This window comes from Oryctolagus cuniculus, chromosome 11, assembly GCF_051225735.1.
Source record: "Oryctolagus cuniculus isolate XC-2025 breed Fujian yellow rabbit chromosome 11, ASM5122573v1, whole genome shotgun sequence".
Lineage (NCBI taxonomy): Eukaryota > Metazoa > Chordata > Mammalia > Lagomorpha > Leporidae > Oryctolagus > Oryctolagus cuniculus.
The window spans coordinates 117,859,673-117,879,304 of NC_142877.1; the positions used below are offsets into that span (position 1 = coordinate 117,859,673).

Sequence of the window (19,632 nt, forward strand, 5' to 3'; positions counted from 1 at the left end):
CCGCGCGCGGAGCTCGCGGGGCGGGGCCGGAAGTGAGGTCGGCGGAGCGCGGCGGTCGCGGCCCGCGCTCATTGGCCGGGGGCGGCGCTCGGCTGTCCCAGGACTGCTCGCCGGCTCCCTGGAGTTTGGTGTCTGCTGTTAGCGTGGGGGACCCTGGAGCCCAGTGCGCGCCGGGGCCCGCCCGCCGGTCCCTTCGCGCACCGCCCGGCCTGGTAGGTGGCGGCGGCAGGCTCCCGTAGAGGGGGGATGCGGGGACCGAGGGCCCTTGGCCTGGCCACAGTGTGTGGGGAGGGGGTTCCGCGGACCTGGACGCCTCTCCCCGCTGTAAAGACGACTCTGGGAGTCCCGAAGGGTGGGGGACAACTGCCCGGGCCTGCCACTACCGCGTCACTTCTCACCTGTGCAGAACAGGCTGAGTCGCGCGCCAAGCAGGGAAAAAAGCTCCGGGGACGCCTCGGGGAGCAGGATTCAGTCCTTCGGGGGGACTTACACAGGAGCAAACCCCCCCCCCCCCCCAGTCTTCGGATTCGGGAGTCCGGAGCGTGATGGTGGAGGGTCAGGGTCTTGGTGAACTTGGACGATTCCTCCGGCCTTCGGTTGTCTCACCTGCACCGGAGTGGGAGGTCCCTGGGTGACCTCTCTCTGCCTGTCACCGAGCAGCCCTCCCTGAGGCAGGCGTTCCTGGTGGGTGGGTGGGCAGCAGTGACCTGAGGTAGCCTGTGCCCATTGAGAAGGAAACAGGAGCCGGAGCACTGGACTTAGAGCCAGACTCCCGGCGTGGTGAGAACAGCTGGGTTCTGTGCCTTGGTTTCCACACTGGTAAAAGTGGGCAGTGAACCGAGGGTGAGGCGTCCCCTGGCCACTTGATCGATGTCACACTGGCTGACTCCCTTCCAGCCTTGTGTGTTTTAAAACGTTACCAGTTGCCTCTTACCCCTGCTGGGAATGAAGTGCCGAGTGTAGGGATTTTTGTCTTGTGTGTTGCTGTGTTCCCGGCTCTGCAGCAGTGCCGGGAAGGTGGTAGGCACTTGGTGCCTATGGAATGGTGTCTGCAAGGGAACAGGTGGTGCACATGGTGGTGCCTGTGTTCCAGAGGGCAAGAGTAGCTCCTCTGACCCTGGGCTGCCCTGCCTCCCTCCTCACCCTTCACCCCTTCTTCCCTCCTAACAGCAAAGATCAGGGAAGCAGAGAAAACCCAGCAGTTTCACATGCCCTCTGACTGCCTGGGCTCCTCCACCCACAGCTTCCTGGGAGAAGGGACTGAAAAGGAGTGCTCTCGGCCAGTCCCGCCTTGTCCAGGCACAGTGTCTCGCCCAGGGCCCCTAGCGCAGGGAGGTGACCTCCTTACCTGTTCTACAGGTGAGGGAACAGAGGCTCAGAGAGGCTGAGCAGCTTGCCCAAGGCCCCACAGCTGAGGCAGGGGCTGGGCTCGCGATGCTGACCCCAACGCTCTGAGTGGCTCCCTCCTACCATCTCACGGATCTTTACCTGGGCCGGGGCCTGGGGCTGCAGGGCTTCCCACGGCTGGGTTCTTGGTGTTTGGAGGCCGGGGCAGTGTCGGCCTGCATCCGCGTTGGATGTGACACTGATCTCCACGTCTCTCTTCCTTTCTTTGGGTTTGCCCCTGCTAGCTCCAGGGGCTTGGCTATGGACCTCCCTCGGTTCCCAGCCTTCCTTCTCCTGCTGCTGTCTGGCATGGGAGCCAGAGACACCCTGAGGGCCTCCGCGGACCCAGGCCTGGAGATCTGTATCCTTTGGGGTTAGGCACTGGGTTACTGAGGTGTCTCTGAGGGGGTGGGGTTTATAAAATGGGATTTATCTACAAGCACAGCCCCTTGGGGACGGCAGCGGTGAGAGGCCCAGTCTGTGGGACAGGAAAGAAAAGGTGAAGACTCGCTGGACCTTGAGCAAGCCAGTGCTCTTCTGAGTGGTGGTTTCCCCACGTGTTAACTTCAGGAGGCAGGGGGCGTATCTCAGAGCCTTAGCAGAGATGAGGCTGGATACGTGCTCTGCACCTTGTGGGTGAGACCGTGGGCAGGGATTCAGGAATTCCAGCCCGTCCTGACCCTGCTGCACTTGGGCCAGGCTTTGGGAACACAAAGGTGGGTCAGGACCAGCCCCTGGCTTTGAGGCACCCCCAGGCCTGGGGGGAGGCAAAAGTGTTCAGATTACATGATCGTTGCACTGTGATCAGTGCTGTGATGGACACAGGAGGGGTCACAGGGAAACAGAGGTCCTGAAAGAATAGGAAGTCCCCCAGGGAAGGACGGAGGCCTCGTGGGCAGGGGGGTGGAGGTTCTGGAACAGTCCACGGTTGTGTGAGCTGATGGGAAGGCAGCAGCCAGGTCCTGGGTGGTGGGCGTCAGATTTCTGGGGTGCAGTCCTCGGTGGGCCGGGTGAGTGGTGCATTGTGAGGCCCACACTCGGGGGGAGTCCCAGCCGTGGGCCTCCATGGCCCTTGCCGATTCTTGCTGGTCAGGGATGGGTCCTTGGGTCGGGGGCCCTGGATTGTCCAGGCAGGGCCATCAGCGCCAGCCCCTTAACCTAACACTGTCCAGACAAGAAGATGTTGGAGGTGAAGCGGCGGGAGCAGCTATTGGCGCTGAAGAACCTGGCGCAGCTGAACGACGTCCACCAGCAGTACAAAATCCTGGATGTCATGCTCAAGGGGCTCTTTAAGGTGTGCGGGCAGGGGCGGCTCACTGCATGTCCCAGCGCCGGGTAGGCACTGATGAATGAGTAGGCGTTCCCAGGGGACGTTGATCCGAGAGGCAGGTGCTGCCTGCACACAGGGAGTTGGGGGGCTAAGCAGATGAGGCCGGGGTGGTCTGGGAAGGGCCCTGCAAAGTCGCTCAGCCCAGGTGTGGGGGGATCGCCCAGGTGCTGGAGGACTCGAGGACAGTGCTCGTCGCTGCCGACGTGCTCCCGGATGGACCCTTCCCCCAGGACGAGAAGCTGAAGGATGGTGAGGTCCTCCCAGCCCCTAGCTGCTCCCACCTCCTGTTCCTGTCACTCATTCTCCCCTGGAGGTGCCCTCTCGTACTGTCCAGGAGGCCCCCACAGGCAGCTGTGTGCTGTGATGCTCCAAGCATTTCCTGACCTCAAAGCCAATTTCTGTTCCCTCATGACAGATGCATTCCTGTGCCCCCGCCTGTGTCCACTGCAGGGTCTGGGGCACGGTCAGTTGGTCACCACCCTTAACCCTTTTTTTAGGAGAAGCAAGAGTTATTCCCATTTATTTATTTATTTTTATTTATTTATTTATTTATTTATTTATTTTTTTACAGGCAGAGTGGACAGTGAGAGAGAGAGACAGAGAGAAAGGTCTTCCTTTTGTTGTTGGTTCACCCTCCAATGGCCGCCACAGCTGGCGCGCTGCGGCTGGTGCACCGCGCTGATCTGAAGGCAGGAGCCAGGTGTTTATCCTGGTCTCCCATGGGGTGCAGGGCCCAAGCACTTGGGCCATCCTCCACTGCACTCCCTGGCCACAGCAGAGAGCTGGCCTGGAAGAGGAGCAACCGGGACAGAATCCGGAGCCCCGACCGGGACTAGAACCTGGTGTGCCGGCGCTGCAAGGTGGAGGATTAGCCTATTGAGCCGCGGCGCCAACGCTTTTATTTTTATTTTTTATTTTTTTAAATTTATTTATTAGAAAGGCAGAGTGATAGGGAGAGTGAGAGAGAAACAGGTCTTTCATGCACTGGTTCACTCCCCAAGTGGCCACAGTGGCCAAGGCTGAGCCTGGGAAAAGCCAGGAGCCCAGAACTCCTTCTGGGTCTCACACGTGGGTGCAGGGGCCCAAGCACTTGGGCCATCCTCCACTGCACTCCCTGGCCACAGCAGAGAGCTGGCCTGGAAGAGGAGCAACCGGGACAGAATCCGGAGCCCCGACCGGGACTAGAACCTGGTGTGCTGGCGCCACAAGGCGGAGGATTAGCCTATTGAGCCGCGGCGCCAACGCTTATTTTTATTTTTTATTTTTTTAAATTTATTTATTAGAAAGGCAGAGTGATAGGGAGAGTGAGAGAGAAACAGGTCTTTCATGCACTGGTTCACTCCCCAAGTGGCCACAGTGGCCAAGGCTGAGCCTGGGAAAAGCCAGGAGCCCAGAACTCCTTCTGGGTCTCACACGTGGGTGCAGGGGCCCAAGCACTTGGGCCATCTTCTGCTGCTTTCCCAGGCCACAGCAGAGAGCTGGATTGGAAATGGAACTGGGACTTGAGTCTGTGCTCTGATATGGGATGCCAGCATTGCAGGCGGCAGCTTAGCTCACTGTGCCACGATGCAGGCTCCAGTTCTCGTTTAAAGAAAACAAAGACCCTCAAGTGGCTGAGCCTGTGGGCAAGTTACCAGCACTCTTCATGGCTGTTCCAAAAGCCCAGCCAAGGTGGGAAGCAGATGTAAAAAAGACGAAAGAATGTTCTGTGTTCCCCGTCCTCTCGCGGGAGTTTCTCCGCCGGGGATGGTAGCCGTCGGCCCTATTCACTGGTGCTTTCTTCGTTTTCCTGTCTGAGAGGTGTTGGGAGCAGTGTGTATACTGACTGGTGGGCACTTTACACGCACCGTCTCTAATCTGGCCTGTAACCATGAGGAAGCTGCTGTCCCCTCCGTTTTCCAGGTGAAAAAGGACAAGTGATTGGCTACAGCTCTTCCCTCCCAACTAAGTGGGCGCCTGAGTTCTTTGAGGTTCAGGATTATTCTGAATCTTCCCCTCCCCAGGGGAGGGCAGGGTGTCTCAGACCCAACTTGACCTATATTTGGAGTCTGCTTATCTCCGTGGGTGGCCTGGCCAGTGCTGGGGAGGGCTGCCTGGGCCCTTTCTGAAGGGCTGGCCCTGGATTACTCTGCTCATCTGATGTCTGGGGCTGGCCACTGTGATAGACGCACTAACTGAACCCAGTCGACACAGCCCCGAGAAAGGACATAATGGGAAAATTGGTGAGATTCAAAGAAGACCTGTAGATTAGTTGATAATATTGTATTGCTGTTTCCTGGTTTAGGTACTCATACAGCAATTACGTAAGATTGACGATATTAGAGAAAATCGAGTGAAGGAATTCTGTTTTGTTTTATGTAAGTCTAAAGTTATTTCTGGGTCAGCGCTGTGGTGTAGCGGGTTAAGCCACAGCTTGCAGTGCCGCGTCCCATATGGTACTGGTTCGGGTCCTGCTGCTCAATTTCCAATCCAGCTCGCTGCTAGTGTGCCTAGGAAAGTAGCCAAGAATGGCCCAGATCATTGGGCCTCTGCACCCATGTGGGAAACCTGGAAGAAGCCCGGGGCTCCTGGCTTCAGCCTGGTCCAACCCTGATCGTTGTGGCCATTTGGGTAGTGAATCAGCAGGTGGAAGATATTCTCTCTCTTCTCTCTCTCTCTCTCTCTCTCTCTCTGTAACTCCACTTTTCAGATTAGTAAATCTTAAAAAATATTTATTAAAAATAAAAACTTAATAAACATTTAAAATAAGGTAAAATCAGGGCCAATGTTGTAGCACAGTGGGTTAAGCCACTGCCTGTGATGCTGGCATCCCGTATGGGCCCCAGTTCAAGTCCTGGCTGCTCCACCTCAATCCCACTCCCTGATAATGCTGCTGAGAAGGTAGCAGAGGATGGCCCAATTACTTAGACCCCTGCCACCCATGTGGGAGACTGGGGTGGAGTTCCAGGCTACTGACTTTGGTCTGGCCAGTCCCAACCATTGTGGCCATTTGAGGAGCAAACTAGGGGATGAAAGATCTCTTTCCCTATCTCTCCCTCTCTCTCTCTCTCTCTAACTCTGCCTTTCAAATAAATAAATAATTTAAAGGTAAATAAAATGGAGAGAATATTGAACAAAATCAAACAATCCTGACCTGTTGCCTGGGCATTGTAGCAGACCTGGTCCTTTCTAGACGCTGTAGTTAGATTAACACTGGGGCTGGCTGAGGACCTGCACACGGTGGGTGCCTTTGCCGGTAGTCACGCCCAGCAAGACTGCATGGGATTCATCAGCCTCTGGATGCAGTGACACCATCACTCTGGTCCCCACAGCACGGGAGGACCTGTGCTGGTCTGGGAGGACCCTGACAGGTCTGGGTTTGCAGCCCAGGAGACTTCTGTGCCCTGACAGGTCTGGGTTTGCAATCTCATATTCGCCACTCACCAGTTGCTGAGCTTCAGTTTCCAGTCCGTACCCCGGGAACAGCACTTTGCAGAGCTGTTGATGAGAAATCACAAGGCCCCCAACAGGTGCCACGCCTGTGCTCGGCAGCCTGTGGTCTGAGGCCGCTGTTCCCTTCTTGGCGTGGGGGGTCTGGTGGATGCCTCTGTTCTGCCGAGGATGCCAGGGGCCAGCCAGGCAGGCAATAGGAGGGCGTCTGGCCCAGCCACTCACGGAATCCCCTCCCAGCTTTCTCCCACGTGGTGGAGAACACGGCCTTCTTTGGCGATGTGGTTCTGCGCTTCCCGAAGATCGTGCACCACTACTTTGATCACAACTCCAACTGGAACCTGCTCATCCGCTGGGGCATCAGCTTCTGCAACCAGACGGGAGTCTTCGACCAGGGGCCCCACTCACCCATCCTCAGACTGGTAAGCCCCGGGGAGAGAGGTCAGGCAGCCGTCCGCCTGGTGGTGGGCTGGGAGCCTCACCTTCGCCTGTAGCTGGGCCCACATGTCAGTGGTTGGTTGCGTTTCCTGTGATGAGCCTCAGGGCCCTGCTGTCCCGGCCCACACCTATGCAAGCAGGGCCTGTGTCCCAGACCAGAGAGGTGGCTGGCTGCGAGCAGGAGGCCAAGGGCAGAGAGGGGGTGGCTGGCTGCAAGCAGGAGGCCAAGGGCAGAGAGGGGGTGGCTGGCTGTGAGCAGGAGGCCAAGGGCAGAGAAGGGGTGGCTGGCTGCGAGCAGGAGGCCAAGGGCAGAGAGGGGGTTGCTGGCTGCAAGCAGGAGGCCAAGGGCAGAGGGTGACGAGCTTTCCTTCATCCGCAGATGGCCCAGGAGCTGGGGATCAGCGAGAAAGACTCCGACTTCCAGAACCCATTTAAAATAGACCACCCCGAGGTGAGCTGTAGGGCTTGTGGCTATGGCTGTATCTACTTTGCCTCCACTGGGCCACGGGGGGCCAGAACCTGCAGGGGTTGGTGTCCAGGGTGAAACATGAGATGAGAACTTTGGCCTTGGAGCCAGAAACAGACCCTTGTTCACTGGAGCCCTTGAGCAAGTCACCCTTGGCCTTGGGCTCCCTGTCCATTTCTACTGCGAAAACCCCAGCTGTAGGGGGCAGTCGTGAGGCTGTGATTACCCCCATCCTGGTGCACAGTGAACACCCCAGTGGTCACCCCAGGTGAACTTCAAGGCAGCCGGGGGAGGTCAGACCACGCCCTCTGCCGCCCTGGAGCCTCCGAGCACCCACCTGGGCTTCTCCCCCTGCGCCTGCACACACTCCTAGGGGCTGGAGGCTGTGGGTGGGGACGCGTGCCATGGAGGGAGGAAAGGACCAGAAGCGGCAGGGCCAGGAAGGAAGGGCTGTGTTTGTGGCTGGAGGACTGGACTACCCCCGAGATTGACTCCTGAGGTTGGAAGGGTTGTTGGCCCTGAGGGTCCAGGGTTTCACCCTGCTGCCAGGCCAGATGGCGAGCCTCTACTGTTGTGTGGACACTGGAGGCTTCAGTCTTGATTACATGACTATTGGCCTGCTTACGTCGGCGCCCCTCATCCCCAGGTCCCACGTGGGTCCTGTGCCTGCTGTGGGTTTGCATCACAGCCAAGGACCACAAGAGTTTGCAGGACACTGTCTCCCACAGCAATCCACGCCGCTCCCTATGCTATTCAGGCTGATTAGTCTGACCATAGTGGGTAGGACCGGATCCATTCAGCTGGTCTCATTTAATTGAAGCTGCTTCCGACCGTGCCATAAACAGCAGGATGAGGGGACCTGCAATAGAAACCTCAACTGTGTCCTCCAAAGTCCCAGCCTCAACTTGCCATGAGTGAATCCCAGGGGCATCAGTAGACAATCAGGATATGGCCAGAGACCAGTCTGTTGTTATCCATTACTGCTCTCCCAAGAGAGCTTAGATTGACCTGCTCATCTCTGATGTCATTGCTATTTATTCCATGGGGCAGTAGAGGGCCCACAGTAGCCTTCATCCCCCACTCAGGACACGTTTCGGGGCCATTCTTTCGCATGTGTTACACTTGGTTTTGGTCACCAGTACATTGTTTGAGCCCCGAGGGCAGTGTCCTCTGAGTTTCAGCCTCAGTTGCCCTATGTGGTGTGACCCATGGCTGCTCGGGCATCGGGTCAAGAATTTGTAACAGTGGATGGGAGTGAGGGGTCCTGGCCTTGTGTCTGCACAGGGTCAGTGTCAGAGTGTGAGAAGATAACCTTTGATGGTGTCAGACGCGGCAGAACAGTTCAGTACTGACTGTGTCCGTGTGAGTTTCCCCTTCACGTGAGTGGGATTGACACCCCCGACGGCTGCCCCTGGGCTCTGGCAGACCCCAGGATGGTTCTGCCACGTGCTGGTGCCAGGTCGAAGGGACAAGGAGAACATCCATGGCTCCCTGCCCTTGCTGGGATCTAAGGCCTTCTCTGCCCGTGTTGGGATCACTGCTACAGAATCTGCCCATCCTGTACCCGTCAGCTCACTTTTTCTCCATCGTCTCCCACTCTCACCTAGACCTGTTCAGAAGGCTCTAACGTGAGTAGGACACGGGATTCAGCGAGCAGCACATTCGGCTAAGGGGCCATAATCCTGCTGCCCTCGGGCCGCACCATTTCAACCAGAGACCGAGACAGGCCAGCCAGAACTAGAGTCCTCCGCTCTGTGGCAGCCTGTGGCGGTGGCTGAGTGGCCGTGTCCTAGCACAGTGGTGCATGTGCGTGGCAGTGGCAGTGATCCGGACGGTGTAGCTTGAGTAGCAGTGTGCTTTGGGCCCATTTTATCAGAGAATAGGCCTGTTGTAGGCGTCTAGAGAAAAGATCTCACTGTCTAGTATGGAACCACAGTGTTTCCACAGTCTGGCCCCAGGGAGGGGTGGGAGTCTTTGACCTTCCAGTCCAGTGGCAGGTGCGGTGGTGGGTGTCGCTCCCCGTCTTCGTGGAGGAACGACACAGGACCCTGCGCTGTTCTTTCGTCTGCTTGGCCCTCCCCGGGTTTGCTGCTGGTTCTTCCCGGGTTGGCTACCGACCCTTCCACCTCCATGGAAGGGCGGTTCCCCCTGCCACATTCCCCACTTCTGCAGGGGAGCAGCACACTGCCGGCCGGCTCTCTCGGGGGCTGCACAGGTGTTCCTTCAGATAGATGTTCCTCTTAGATGTTCCTGGTGCATGCCGTCTCTCTCCTCCTTTATAGTCCTCCTCCGCCAATCCCAACTCGGCTGCCCACATGCCGAGTACGCTGCCCTCCTCCAATCAGGAGCAGGATCAGCTCCTGGAGGTCATCACTCAAGTTGGCAAGAGGCAGCTGCGTAGAAGCTGTTTCCTCCTCTCCCAGCGCCATATTGTGGGAGAGCAGATGCATAGAATAAGTCTTAATTCCAGTAACTTAGTCTAGTCCGGGTTGCTCCCCACAGTGGGGATGCCCGGGTTGGTAGGAGCATCACTGGGGGCGAGTGGTGCAGTTAGTCTTGCAGTGCTGTCCCTGGGGCAGAGGGTTGCCGCCGCCCAGACACCTGTGCGGGGTTCCCTGAGCCACTCCCAGGTTTAGTGATTTGCTGGGAAGACTCACAGACCTCAGCATGTAGCTGGGGCTGTGGTTTACAAAGCCCCATCTGGAAGGGGGAAGGCATCAGGGTCTAAGTCAAGGGAAACCGAGCAGAAGCTTCTGGAAGTCCTCTCCCAGTGAGTCACGCAGGATGTAGTTAACTTCCCAGCAACAGGCTGGGACAACGTGTGAAATGTGTTGCCGGGAAAGTGCATTAGAGATCCAGTACCCACATTTTTACTGGGAAGTGGTCATGTGGGCATCCTTTGCATAATAACAGGTACCAAAATCCTGAGCTCCCAGGGAAAGTAGGTATTCAGCATAAGCCATATTGTTGGCACAAGCAATCCAGGCTTATCAGTGGGAAACCTCCTAAAATACAAGTTCTCAGACGCCAGCCAAGAAGCAGCCTTGGACGCAGGCCTTTCCAAGGAGAGCGGTTGGACCTTCAGCATTAGCTCTGCTCTTTTTTTTTTTTTTTTTTTAATGATTTATTTATTTATTTGGAAGACAGAGTTACAGAGAGGGAGGGAGGGAGAGAGAGAGAGAGAGAGGTCTTCCATTCACTGGTTCACTCCCCAAATGGCTGCAACAGCCATAGCTGCCGTGATCTGAAGCCAGGAGCCAGGAACTTCTTCCAGGTCTCCCACACGGGTGCAGGGGCCCAAGGACTTGGGCCATCTTCTACTGCTTTCCCAGGCCATAGCAGAGGGCTGGATTGGAAGTGGAGCAGTTGGGACTTGAACTGGTGCCCATGTGGGATGGTGGCACTGTGCCAGTCCCTGCTCCCTTCTGATCCATCTCCCTGCTAATGTGCCTGGGAAAGCAGCAGAGGATGACCCAAGTACCTGTGCCCCTGTACCCTTGTGGGACACTTGGAAGAAGCTCCCAGCTCCTAGCTTTGGTCCTGCCCAACCCTAACTGTTGCAGCCATTTGGGGAGTGAACCAATGGATGGAAGGCCCCCCTCTCTCTCTCTCTCTCCCTCCCCCCCTCCCCCCACCCTGTATTTATCCCTTTCAAATAATTAAAAAAAGAAGAAAGTTTTATTTATTTTAAAGGCAGAGGGAAAGAGAAAAGAGACAAGATCTTCCATCTGCTGATTTACTCCCCAGATGGCCATCACGGCCAGGGCTGGGCCAGGCTGAAGCCAGGATCCAGATACTCCAACCCAGTCTCCCACATGGGTAGCAATGACCCAATTACTTGGGCTACCTTCTGCTGCCTTCCCAGACACATTAACAGGAAGCTGGATCAGAAGTGGAATAGCCAGGACTTGAACTGGCATTCTGATACGGGGTGCCAATATCATTAATAGGTGGCTTAATCCACTATACCACAATACCAGCTGCACTGTTAGTTTTTAACCTAGCTGTAGGGCAGGGATAGGGAATGTACAGCCTGTGGGCCATATAAGGTGCGTGAAGTCGTTTGATCTTGCCCTGCAGAGGAACTACAGATAAAGCTATAGCAGGCTGATTTCTAAGTTGATAATTTTGTATAGCCCACGAGTGATGTTATAAATATCCAACCACTGGGGTGGTTGCAACGTCTTTATACAAAATCAGGATGACGCATTACCCCAAGGTTACTTACCGCAGTCATAACCCTGACAAATGGCCCGGGTCAGGAGAATCCAAGGCCTTGCTTCTTGCTGTACCCAGCAAGGACACGCAGGCACACTCGAGGCCACAGCGGTTTGCCTTTCCCAGCAAGGGGGCACCCAGGGGTGCTGCACTACTGCGATGCTGGCTCTTCCCACCACACTGGTCATGGGCGCGCCCCTCACACAGGAGAGAGAGCAGGAGTGGCAGCCAGGGAGAAGGTGCCAGGGTGAATGCAGACCAGCTTCATCACAGTGTGCTCCGCCTGGCTCAGCCCAGCAGCAGCCTGGTTCCCTAAGTCCCGGCGGCTGAGGACAGGCCCGGGATTTTACTCCCCCCCTTTTTTTTTTCAAAGACTTATTTATTTGGAAGAGTTACAGAGAGAAAGAGAGGTCTTCCATCCACTGGTTCATCCCCCAGGCTGGCCCTGGTCCTCCTCAGAGGCTCACAGTCCAGCCCCGCCCCGGATGATTTCTGTACCAAGGTCTGAGAGCGTGGGACCCCTGACAAGGGCCTGACCCCGCCTCGGGTGAGGCCAAGTGCTGAGCCCGCCTCAGGTGAGGCTGAGTGGCCAAGTGCTGACCCCGCCTTGGGTGAGGCTGAGTGCTGACCCCACCTCAGGTGAGGCTGAGTGCTGAGCCCACCTCAGGTGAGGCTGAGTGCTGAGCCCACCTCAGGTGAGGCTGAGTGCTGAGCCCACCTCAGGTGAGGCTGAGTGGCCGAGTGCTGAGCCCGCCTCAGGTGAGGCCGAGTGCTGAGCCCGCCTCGGGTGAGGCCGAGTGGCCGAGTGCTGAGCCCGCCTCGGGTGAGGCCGAGTGGCCGAGTGCTGAGCCCGCCTCGGGTGAGGCCGAGTGGCCGAGTGCTGAGCCCGCCTCGGGTGAGGCCGAGTGGCCGAGTGCTGAGCCCGCCTCAGGTGAGGCTGAGTGGCCGAGTTGTGGCGATAGGAGGACCTACCTTGGGGCAGGGCTTGTGCAGAAGCTCAGATGCTTGTTGGTTCATTCAGCATTAGTGAGCATTGAATCCCGTCTGCTGGGGCGGCAGACTAGCCTTAACTACAGGGAGTAGCCTTCTCTCTGGGGGAGACAGATGGTCAGTAAAAAATGCATAGTGTTGTAGGTGGTGACAGGAGAAAAGGCAGGGGGGAGTGGCTAAGGAGAGCTGCGCGTGAGGTCGGGATAGTCTTACCGAAAAGACCTGGAGAGGGAATTTGCTTTGATCTGAGAGAAGAACGTTCCAGACTGAACATGAGTAAGTGCAAAGGGGCTGAGTCAGAGGGAATCTGGGCAGAGGGGCATATGTGAGCAGTTGAGGCACCTGATACCCTCAGGGTTTGGGGTTTTTAAAAAAGATTTATTTACTTATTTGAAAGGCAGAGTTACAAAGAGACAGAGGCAGAGAGAGAGTGTGTCCATCTGCTGGTTCACTCCTCAAATGGCGAAACAGTCAGAGCTGGGCCAATCCGAAGCCAGGAGCCAGGAGCATCTTCCCGGTGTCCCACGTGGGTGCAGGGGCCCAAGCTATCTTCCACTGCTTTCCCAGGCGCATCTTCAGGGAGCTGGGTGGGAAGTGGAGCAGCTGGGACTCAAACTGGCACCCCTGTGGGTGCTGGCACTGCAGGCGACAGCTTTACCTGCTACGACACAGCGCCGGCCCCACCCTCAGGGTTCTTCACAGGGGCTTTGGCATTTACCCTGACAGCCAGGGAGGCCAGAGTGATGAGCACTGGCGTGCTGCTTTAGAGGGACCCCTCACTGCTCTGTAGACAGCCTGGGCTGGAAGCAGGGACACAGGTGGGGCTACAGCGCTTAGCCCTTTAGAGGGTGAACCTGGCTTGACCCAGGCTGGCGACAGTGAAGGCGGCGAGAATAGGGACAGAGATGCCGGGCCAATAGGATCTGCTGAGGAAGCAGGTGTGTAGGACGGAGCTTAGGGATGAGTGGGAGGCTGCTGGGCTGAGGTCCGGAAGCCTAGGGCTGCTGTTTTCTCAGGTGGCTGAGAGGCAGTGGAGGGCTGGTTTCTGTACCCTGTGGGCATCGAAAGGCAGCTGGGTGTGTGAGGTGAAGGGAACTGGAGCCCCAGATGTGGGCGTCCGAGGACTGGGCCTGGGCCTGGGCCGCAGGGAGAGGCTGTGGATGAGGAACTAGCTCAGAACCCCCAGAAGGAGCAGTTGGCCCGACAGTGGCAGATAGGAGAGAGTGCTTCCCGGAGGCTGTGAGTGAGTGAGACAGACAGACGCAGATGCCTCACGGACACCACCAGGTGGTCAGAGGAGACAGGATCGCCTGCTGGAGTTAGCCACGGGGGGGGGATGGTCTTGAGAGGATGAAGATTGGATTTCAGAGACCGAGTGTAGATTCGGAGAGTGTTGCTCAACGGTTTTGATTTTATTCCCATGGGAGCTGGCTACACACACACACACACACACACACACACACACACACGTACGTGAGGGTTTTTTTTTTTTTTTTTTTTGACAGGCAGAGTGGACAGTGAAAGAGAGAGAAAGGTCTTCCTTTTCCGTTGGTTCACCCCTGCAGTGGCCGCTGCGCACCACACTGATCCGAAGCCAGGAGCCCGGTGCTTCTCCTGGTCTCCCACATGGGGTGCAGGGCCCAAGGACTTGGACCATCCTCCACTGCAGTCCCGGGCCACAGCAGAGAGCTGGACAGGAAGAGGAGCAACCGGGACAGAACCCGGGGTGCCAGCGCCGCAGGCGGATGATCAGCCTAGTGAGCCATGGCGCCCGCCAAGGCAGTGGTTTTAATGGCAGAGGACCCCGGCTCTGGTCTGAGACAGGGCAGTGAGGATGGGAATGGGCCAAGGGACGGTGACAAGGTGGTCAGAACAGGGCTGTGAGGCCGGCGCCGTGGCTCACTAGGCTAATCCTCCGCCTTGCGGTGCCGGCACACCGGGTTCTAGTCCCGGTCGGGATGCCGGATTCTGTCCCGGTTGCCCCTCTTCCAGGCCAGCTCTCTGCTGTGGCCAGGGAGTGCAGTGGAGGATGGCCCAGGTGCTTGGGCCCTGCACCCCATGGGAGACCAGGATAAGTACCTGGCTCCTGCCATGGGATCAGCGCGGTGCGCCGGCTGCAGCACGCTGGCCGCAGCGGCCATTGGAGGGTGAACCAATGGCAAAGGAAGACCTTTCTCTCTGTCTCTCTCTCTCACTGTCCACTCTGCCTGTCAAAAAAATAAAATTAAAAAAAATTAAAATAAAAATAAAATAAAAGAACAGGGCTGTGGGTTCTGGTGGGATCAAAGGAGCGAAAGGTTGAGGTGTTAGGGAAGATCCGAGGCAGTGGCCAGAGTGGGCCGCTCGAGGTCCACTTGTAGCACCGGCGTTAGCAGGAGTAAGGGCTGGAGCGGCCGGATGGGGTGGGCCTGGCAGGTCCGGTTAAGAGTGTGGTGTGCGTGGCTCCATCGCAGAACCAGATGTACTTTCTTTTATTTTTTTTTCAAAGATTTATTTACTTATTTGAAAGGCAGTTACAGAGAGGCACAGGCAGAGAGAGGGAGAGAGGTCTTCCATCTGTGGTTCACTCTCCATATGGCCACAACGGCCAGGCTGGGCTGATCCAAAGCCAGGAGCCAGGAGCTTCTTCTGGGTCTCTGTCACGGTGCAGGTGCCCAAGCACTTGGACCATCTTCTACTGCTTTCCCAGGCCACAGCAGAGAGCTGGATGAGAAGTGGAGCAGCCAGGACTCAGACCAGTGCCCACATGGGATGCTGGTGCTGCAGGCTGTGGCTTTACCCGCTACGCCACAGTACTGGCCCCACAACCAGATGCACTTTCACAGAGCAAGCCATGAAGAGTGAGCTTGGAGCAGAGGGGCAGTAAATTGACAACTGGCACAGCAGCTGAGGCCCAGAGAAGTGGAGTAATGGGCATTAGGTCTCAGCCAGGGAGCAGCAGAGCCAGGATCCCAGCACAGGCCATCCGCCTCCCTGCAGGAGACAGCTGAGCTGGCCTTGAAGGCTGCACAGGCGTTGCTTGCTTAGGCAGGGAAGGGAGGAGGAGAGGGTGGGCAGGTTTCTGTTCTGACCCAGCTGGGGCTGGAGGGGCCAGGACTCTGGACCCAGAGTCAGAGTATGGGGCCCTGTGGCCTGAGGGCTCTCCCAGATCCCCTTGTAGAGCAGATAAGGATGAGCTCTTGGGGACAGGGGCAGAGTGTTGTGGGGGCCGCTCTGGGCAGTGAGGTGGGAGGTCACGGGGGTTAGTCCTTGCTGTGCCTTCCACTTGCTGTGTGACTTGAGCACTGCACTTGCCCTCTCTGGGCTTCACCTCTGGGATTTCCCACCTTCCCCAGGAGTGGCTGACTCGCTCTATCCCGATGGACATATCATTCCACAAGGTGGAGCTCTTACTTTGGTTTTAATGTCTTCCTTGATCAAACATTTATCAAATTTTCCCTAAGAACAAATAAAAGGGGTGTACTTTGTAACACAGCTGCCTGAGTTTTGGGTACTATTGCATTTCATATTCTGGCATGGCTCATTCATTTGTTTAAAAAAAAAAAAACAAACAGCCTTTGAGTGTTATTGAGAAGTTCATGGCACAGGGGTGAGCAGTACCGGACATCTTTCTCCTCTCTTCTTAGGGGGCAGCAGGCAGGAAGGGGTTAACCCAGGGGAGAGGTGCTGAGAAGGAATCTGCATGAAGTCAAAGGGAGCAGGAGTCCCGCAGGTCCTGAGGGCCCTGGCAACTGAGCTGAAACTAACGGGGCCTGAAAAGAACACTGTGGGTGAGGCCACAGCAGGTGCCAAGAGGGAGGGCACAGGGACTCCAAGAACCCCTCCGGAAGGCAGGACTATGGGGTGGGCAGGAGGGCTTGCAGGTGCACCCTGTGGGAGGATGGCCAGACCCAAGTGCCATGAGGAGAGTGACCGGAGAGGGGTCCTTGGGAGCTCCGAGTCACCTGGGAGAGGTGGGGTGGTGACCGTCAGAGGCAGTAGAAATGGAGAGAAGGGAGACTGACGGGCAGGGGTAGACGTTTAGCCTAGCGGTTAAGTTGCCTATGCCTTGGTTCGAGTCTTGGCTGCAGCTCCTGATTCCAGCTTCCTGCCAACAGACCGCTAAGGCAGTGGTGATAGCTCCAGTAACAGTCCCTGCCACCCGCGTGGGAGACCCCAGTGGTGCTCCTTGGCCCTGGCTTAGTCCCAGCCACCCCAGCAGTTTCAGGCATTTGGGGAATGATTTAGTGGATGGGGGCTCCCTGTGTCTGTTGATCTCTCTTTGTCTCTCTGCCTCTCAAACAAATCATTTTTAATTTTTTTTTTTTTTTTGACAGGCAGAGTTTGAGAGTTATAGACAGTGAGAGAGAGACAGAGAGAAAGGTCTTCCTTCTGTTGGTTCACTCCCCTAATGGCCGCCACGGCTGGCACTGCGCCGATCCGAAGCCAGGAGCTGGGTGCTTCCTCCCGGTCTCCCACGCGGGTGCAGGGCCCAAGCAATTGGGCCATCCTCCACTGCCCTCCCGGGCCACAGCAGAGAGCTGGACTGGAAGAGGAGCAACCAGGACTAGTACCCGGTGCCCCAACCAGGACTAGAATCGGGGGTGCCAGCGCCGCAGGTGGAGGATTAGCCAAGTGAGCCACGGAGCTGGCCTCAAACAAATCATTTTAAAAAATGAGACAAGTCTTGGACTCAGTGTGGAAGAGGGTGGTGGGGTGGAGGGGGCCTTCGTTTCCGCCCTGCTCCCCTGGACCGGAGTGTGAAGCACCACTGTTCATCAGGACTTTGGGGAGACGGAGCGATGCCAAGTGGAGGGTGTATCTGGGACAGCCTCGTGGAGGTGTCCGGGAGGCGTTTAGTTGTGGCATGCAGGCCTCGGGGGGTAACCTTGCCACAGAGGCGAACAGATACTGTGGGTGGGGTGAGCCACTCTGGAGAGCACGGAGGGAGAAGAGCTCCAGGGTTGTAGCTGGAGATGCCCAGGCAGGAGTCCTTGGCCTTTGGCCCGCCCCGGCTTGGCCCATGTTCCCATCTCTTCCTCCACCGCCTGATCGGGGTCTGTGCTTTGATTCTCCGCCCGCGTACACTCTTGGCCTGGCGGCTGCAGCTTGTCCACAACAGTGGTCCACTGGATCTGGGCCTGTGACTGCCGCTTGGCCCTGCCCCCCGAGGAGGCTGCGTGTGGTGTTTTAGATGCTCCACACAGGGAGGTTCACACCCCTCTCCAGCCCCTTGAGCCATCTCCATGTCTGGGCTCCCAAGGGCAGGGCCTGGGTCCGGGCCACCTTTCTGCCCCACAGCTGGCCAGCAGCCTAGCCCAGGGCAGAGTCGTTGCTGCCAACAGGCTAATCAGAGGCTCTGCTCTCCCCTCAGTTCCTTCCCAGCACCGACCCCTTCCAGAAGGCCCTTCGAGAAGAAGAGAAACGCCGGAAGAAGGAGGAGAAGCGGAAGGAGATTCGAAAAGGCCCAAGGATCTCGCGATCTCAGTCTGAGTTGTAGCCCTGAGGCAGCTCGGGGTGGGAGGCGTGGGAGGCAGCCAGCTGCGTGGCCGTGGCCTGGCGGCATCGACCTGCTGTGGACGCCGGTCCCTTCTGGGTGGGGAAGCCGCGCTTGCTCGGCCCCTCAGTGCTGAGCGCGAGCCTTGCTGAAGCTGCGCTTCGTGGACTGGATTTCCTCCTCGGGGCCTCCCTGGCGGGGGCACTAGGGCTCTCCGAGGACACCCTGGGGAGAGTCCTGCAGCAGGCAGGAGAGGCGGCTGGCCATTGTGGGAAGCAGCAGAGCCAGGTCTCCAAGCCACAGGTGAAGGTGCTGCGTCTGCTGCCAGCCCCCGGTCACCCAGCGTCAGCACCAGTCCCCGCCCCTCTGCAGACCCAATAAAAGCCCCCAAACCTTTCAACCAACCGAGGCTGGTGAGGGGGCTCTGAGGGGACCAGGGGTCCTCAGGGATGCTGAGACAGCTTGGATGATGGCCCTGCCTCGCCAGAAACCCCAGGCCTTAGCAGGGCTTGGCCTAGGCCGCCTGTTCCATCCTTAGCATAGTCCCTGATGAAGGATCAGGGCTGGGAGGGGCTCCTGGCTCCTGGGGGTGGGTGTAGCCCGCGAAGGCCTTGGGGACAGTTATTGGCGCCTGGTGCAGGGGAGTCAGCTTGTCCTCTGGCTGCACTGGAAGACCCTGGACCTGTAGGTGGGAGCTGCCCTGAGCTGGACTAGCGCCCACCTCAGACCTGCAGCGCAGGTCAGGGAAGCGGCAGGAGTCAGGCCCTGAGTGTGCAGCCTGGTACTCAGGCAGCTGCCATTCAGTCCTGCCCCGCCCAAGCAGAGAGGGTGAGGCTTCCCTGGGAATTCTGGGTCTGCCCCTTTGACCTTACCAGGTCAGGGTCTGCCTCTTAAAGGGACAGAGCACATGAGCGTCCCCAGATGTGTCCTGGCCTCCCACCGACTCATGGGAGACCTGGGTCTTAGCCCATCAGACTTGCTGGCTGACCTGATGCACCCCTTCCTTCACTGTGTGTGCTTTCACTAGCAAAGTGAATTTGATGATGTCAGAAGCCCCAGCCTAGCCCTAACCTACTCTGAGGCTGACCTTGCTTCTCTTCGCACAGCAGAGGGAAGGGAGGCCTCATGAAAGGGCTGGAACATCCTGCACCCCATCAGTCACTCAGGAAAAAATAAGGGGACAGGAAGCAGCTGGAAGAGAGCGGGGGCAGGGACCGGGGCGGAGGGGGTGGAGAAGTTTTCCCATCAAAACTTCCCACCAGCCACTTGGGGCAGGGGAGGCAGGTCCATCCCCAGCTCTGTCCTTCCAAGCTGGGCGACCCTAGCCACATTTCTGTGAGGGTTACATGAGATGGTGGACATGAGTTTGTGACCCAGAGGGCTGGCCCTGGAAAAGGGATCAGACCCACTGTCAGCTGCTGGACCTGTCCTGGTGCTAGCAGGTGAGCCGGGGGCCCAGCAGGTGCAGGCTCTTCCTCCCCATCATGTGTCGTGAGTGGCTGTGGCTGCTGACTGTAGGGAGTGCATAGCCTTGCCCTCAACTGGAGGGAGAGCTTTCTAAGAGCCAGGCCTGCTTGGCGGTAGACTGGCTTTCTTGGGTAGGGAAGGAGGTTAAAGGATGGCCCAGGACCGTGCAGAGGTGGTTCCAGCTTGGGCTGGAGGCCCCACTGAGTGACTTCTAGGGACTCTCATCAGCAGGATTTCTATAGTGAAGCAGAGCCGGGGAACCGCCCACCAGGGAGGAACTAGCCTGGCGCTCTCCGGGTGCTGCTGTCATCAGAACCCGCCTCGCTCAGACGCGAGCCCCACCTCCGAATGCCGGGTGGTGGGAAGGCTAGCAGCCTGTGCAAAAGGTCCTTGGAGCCAGCAGGCTTCTGGAATAAAGTGGCTTCTCAGTGA

General features: G+C 57.6%; 1 protein-coding gene across 1 annotated transcript; it reads left to right on the forward strand.

The window, feature by feature from the left end:
• The first annotated feature begins 45 nt into the window (after positions 1–45).
• Positions 46–19,632, forward strand: CCDC134 (coiled-coil domain containing 134). The gene is made up of 7 exons (XM_002721385.6): positions 46–212; positions 1,632–1,747; positions 2,559–2,680; positions 2,881–2,965; positions 6,386–6,567; positions 6,963–7,034; positions 17,611–19,632. The coding sequence occupies exons 2-7, from the start codon at positions 1,648–1,650 to the stop codon at positions 17,734–17,736; spliced, it is 687 nt and encodes a 228-aa protein (XP_002721431.1). The 5' UTR covers positions 46–212; positions 1,632–1,647; the 3' UTR covers positions 17,737–19,632.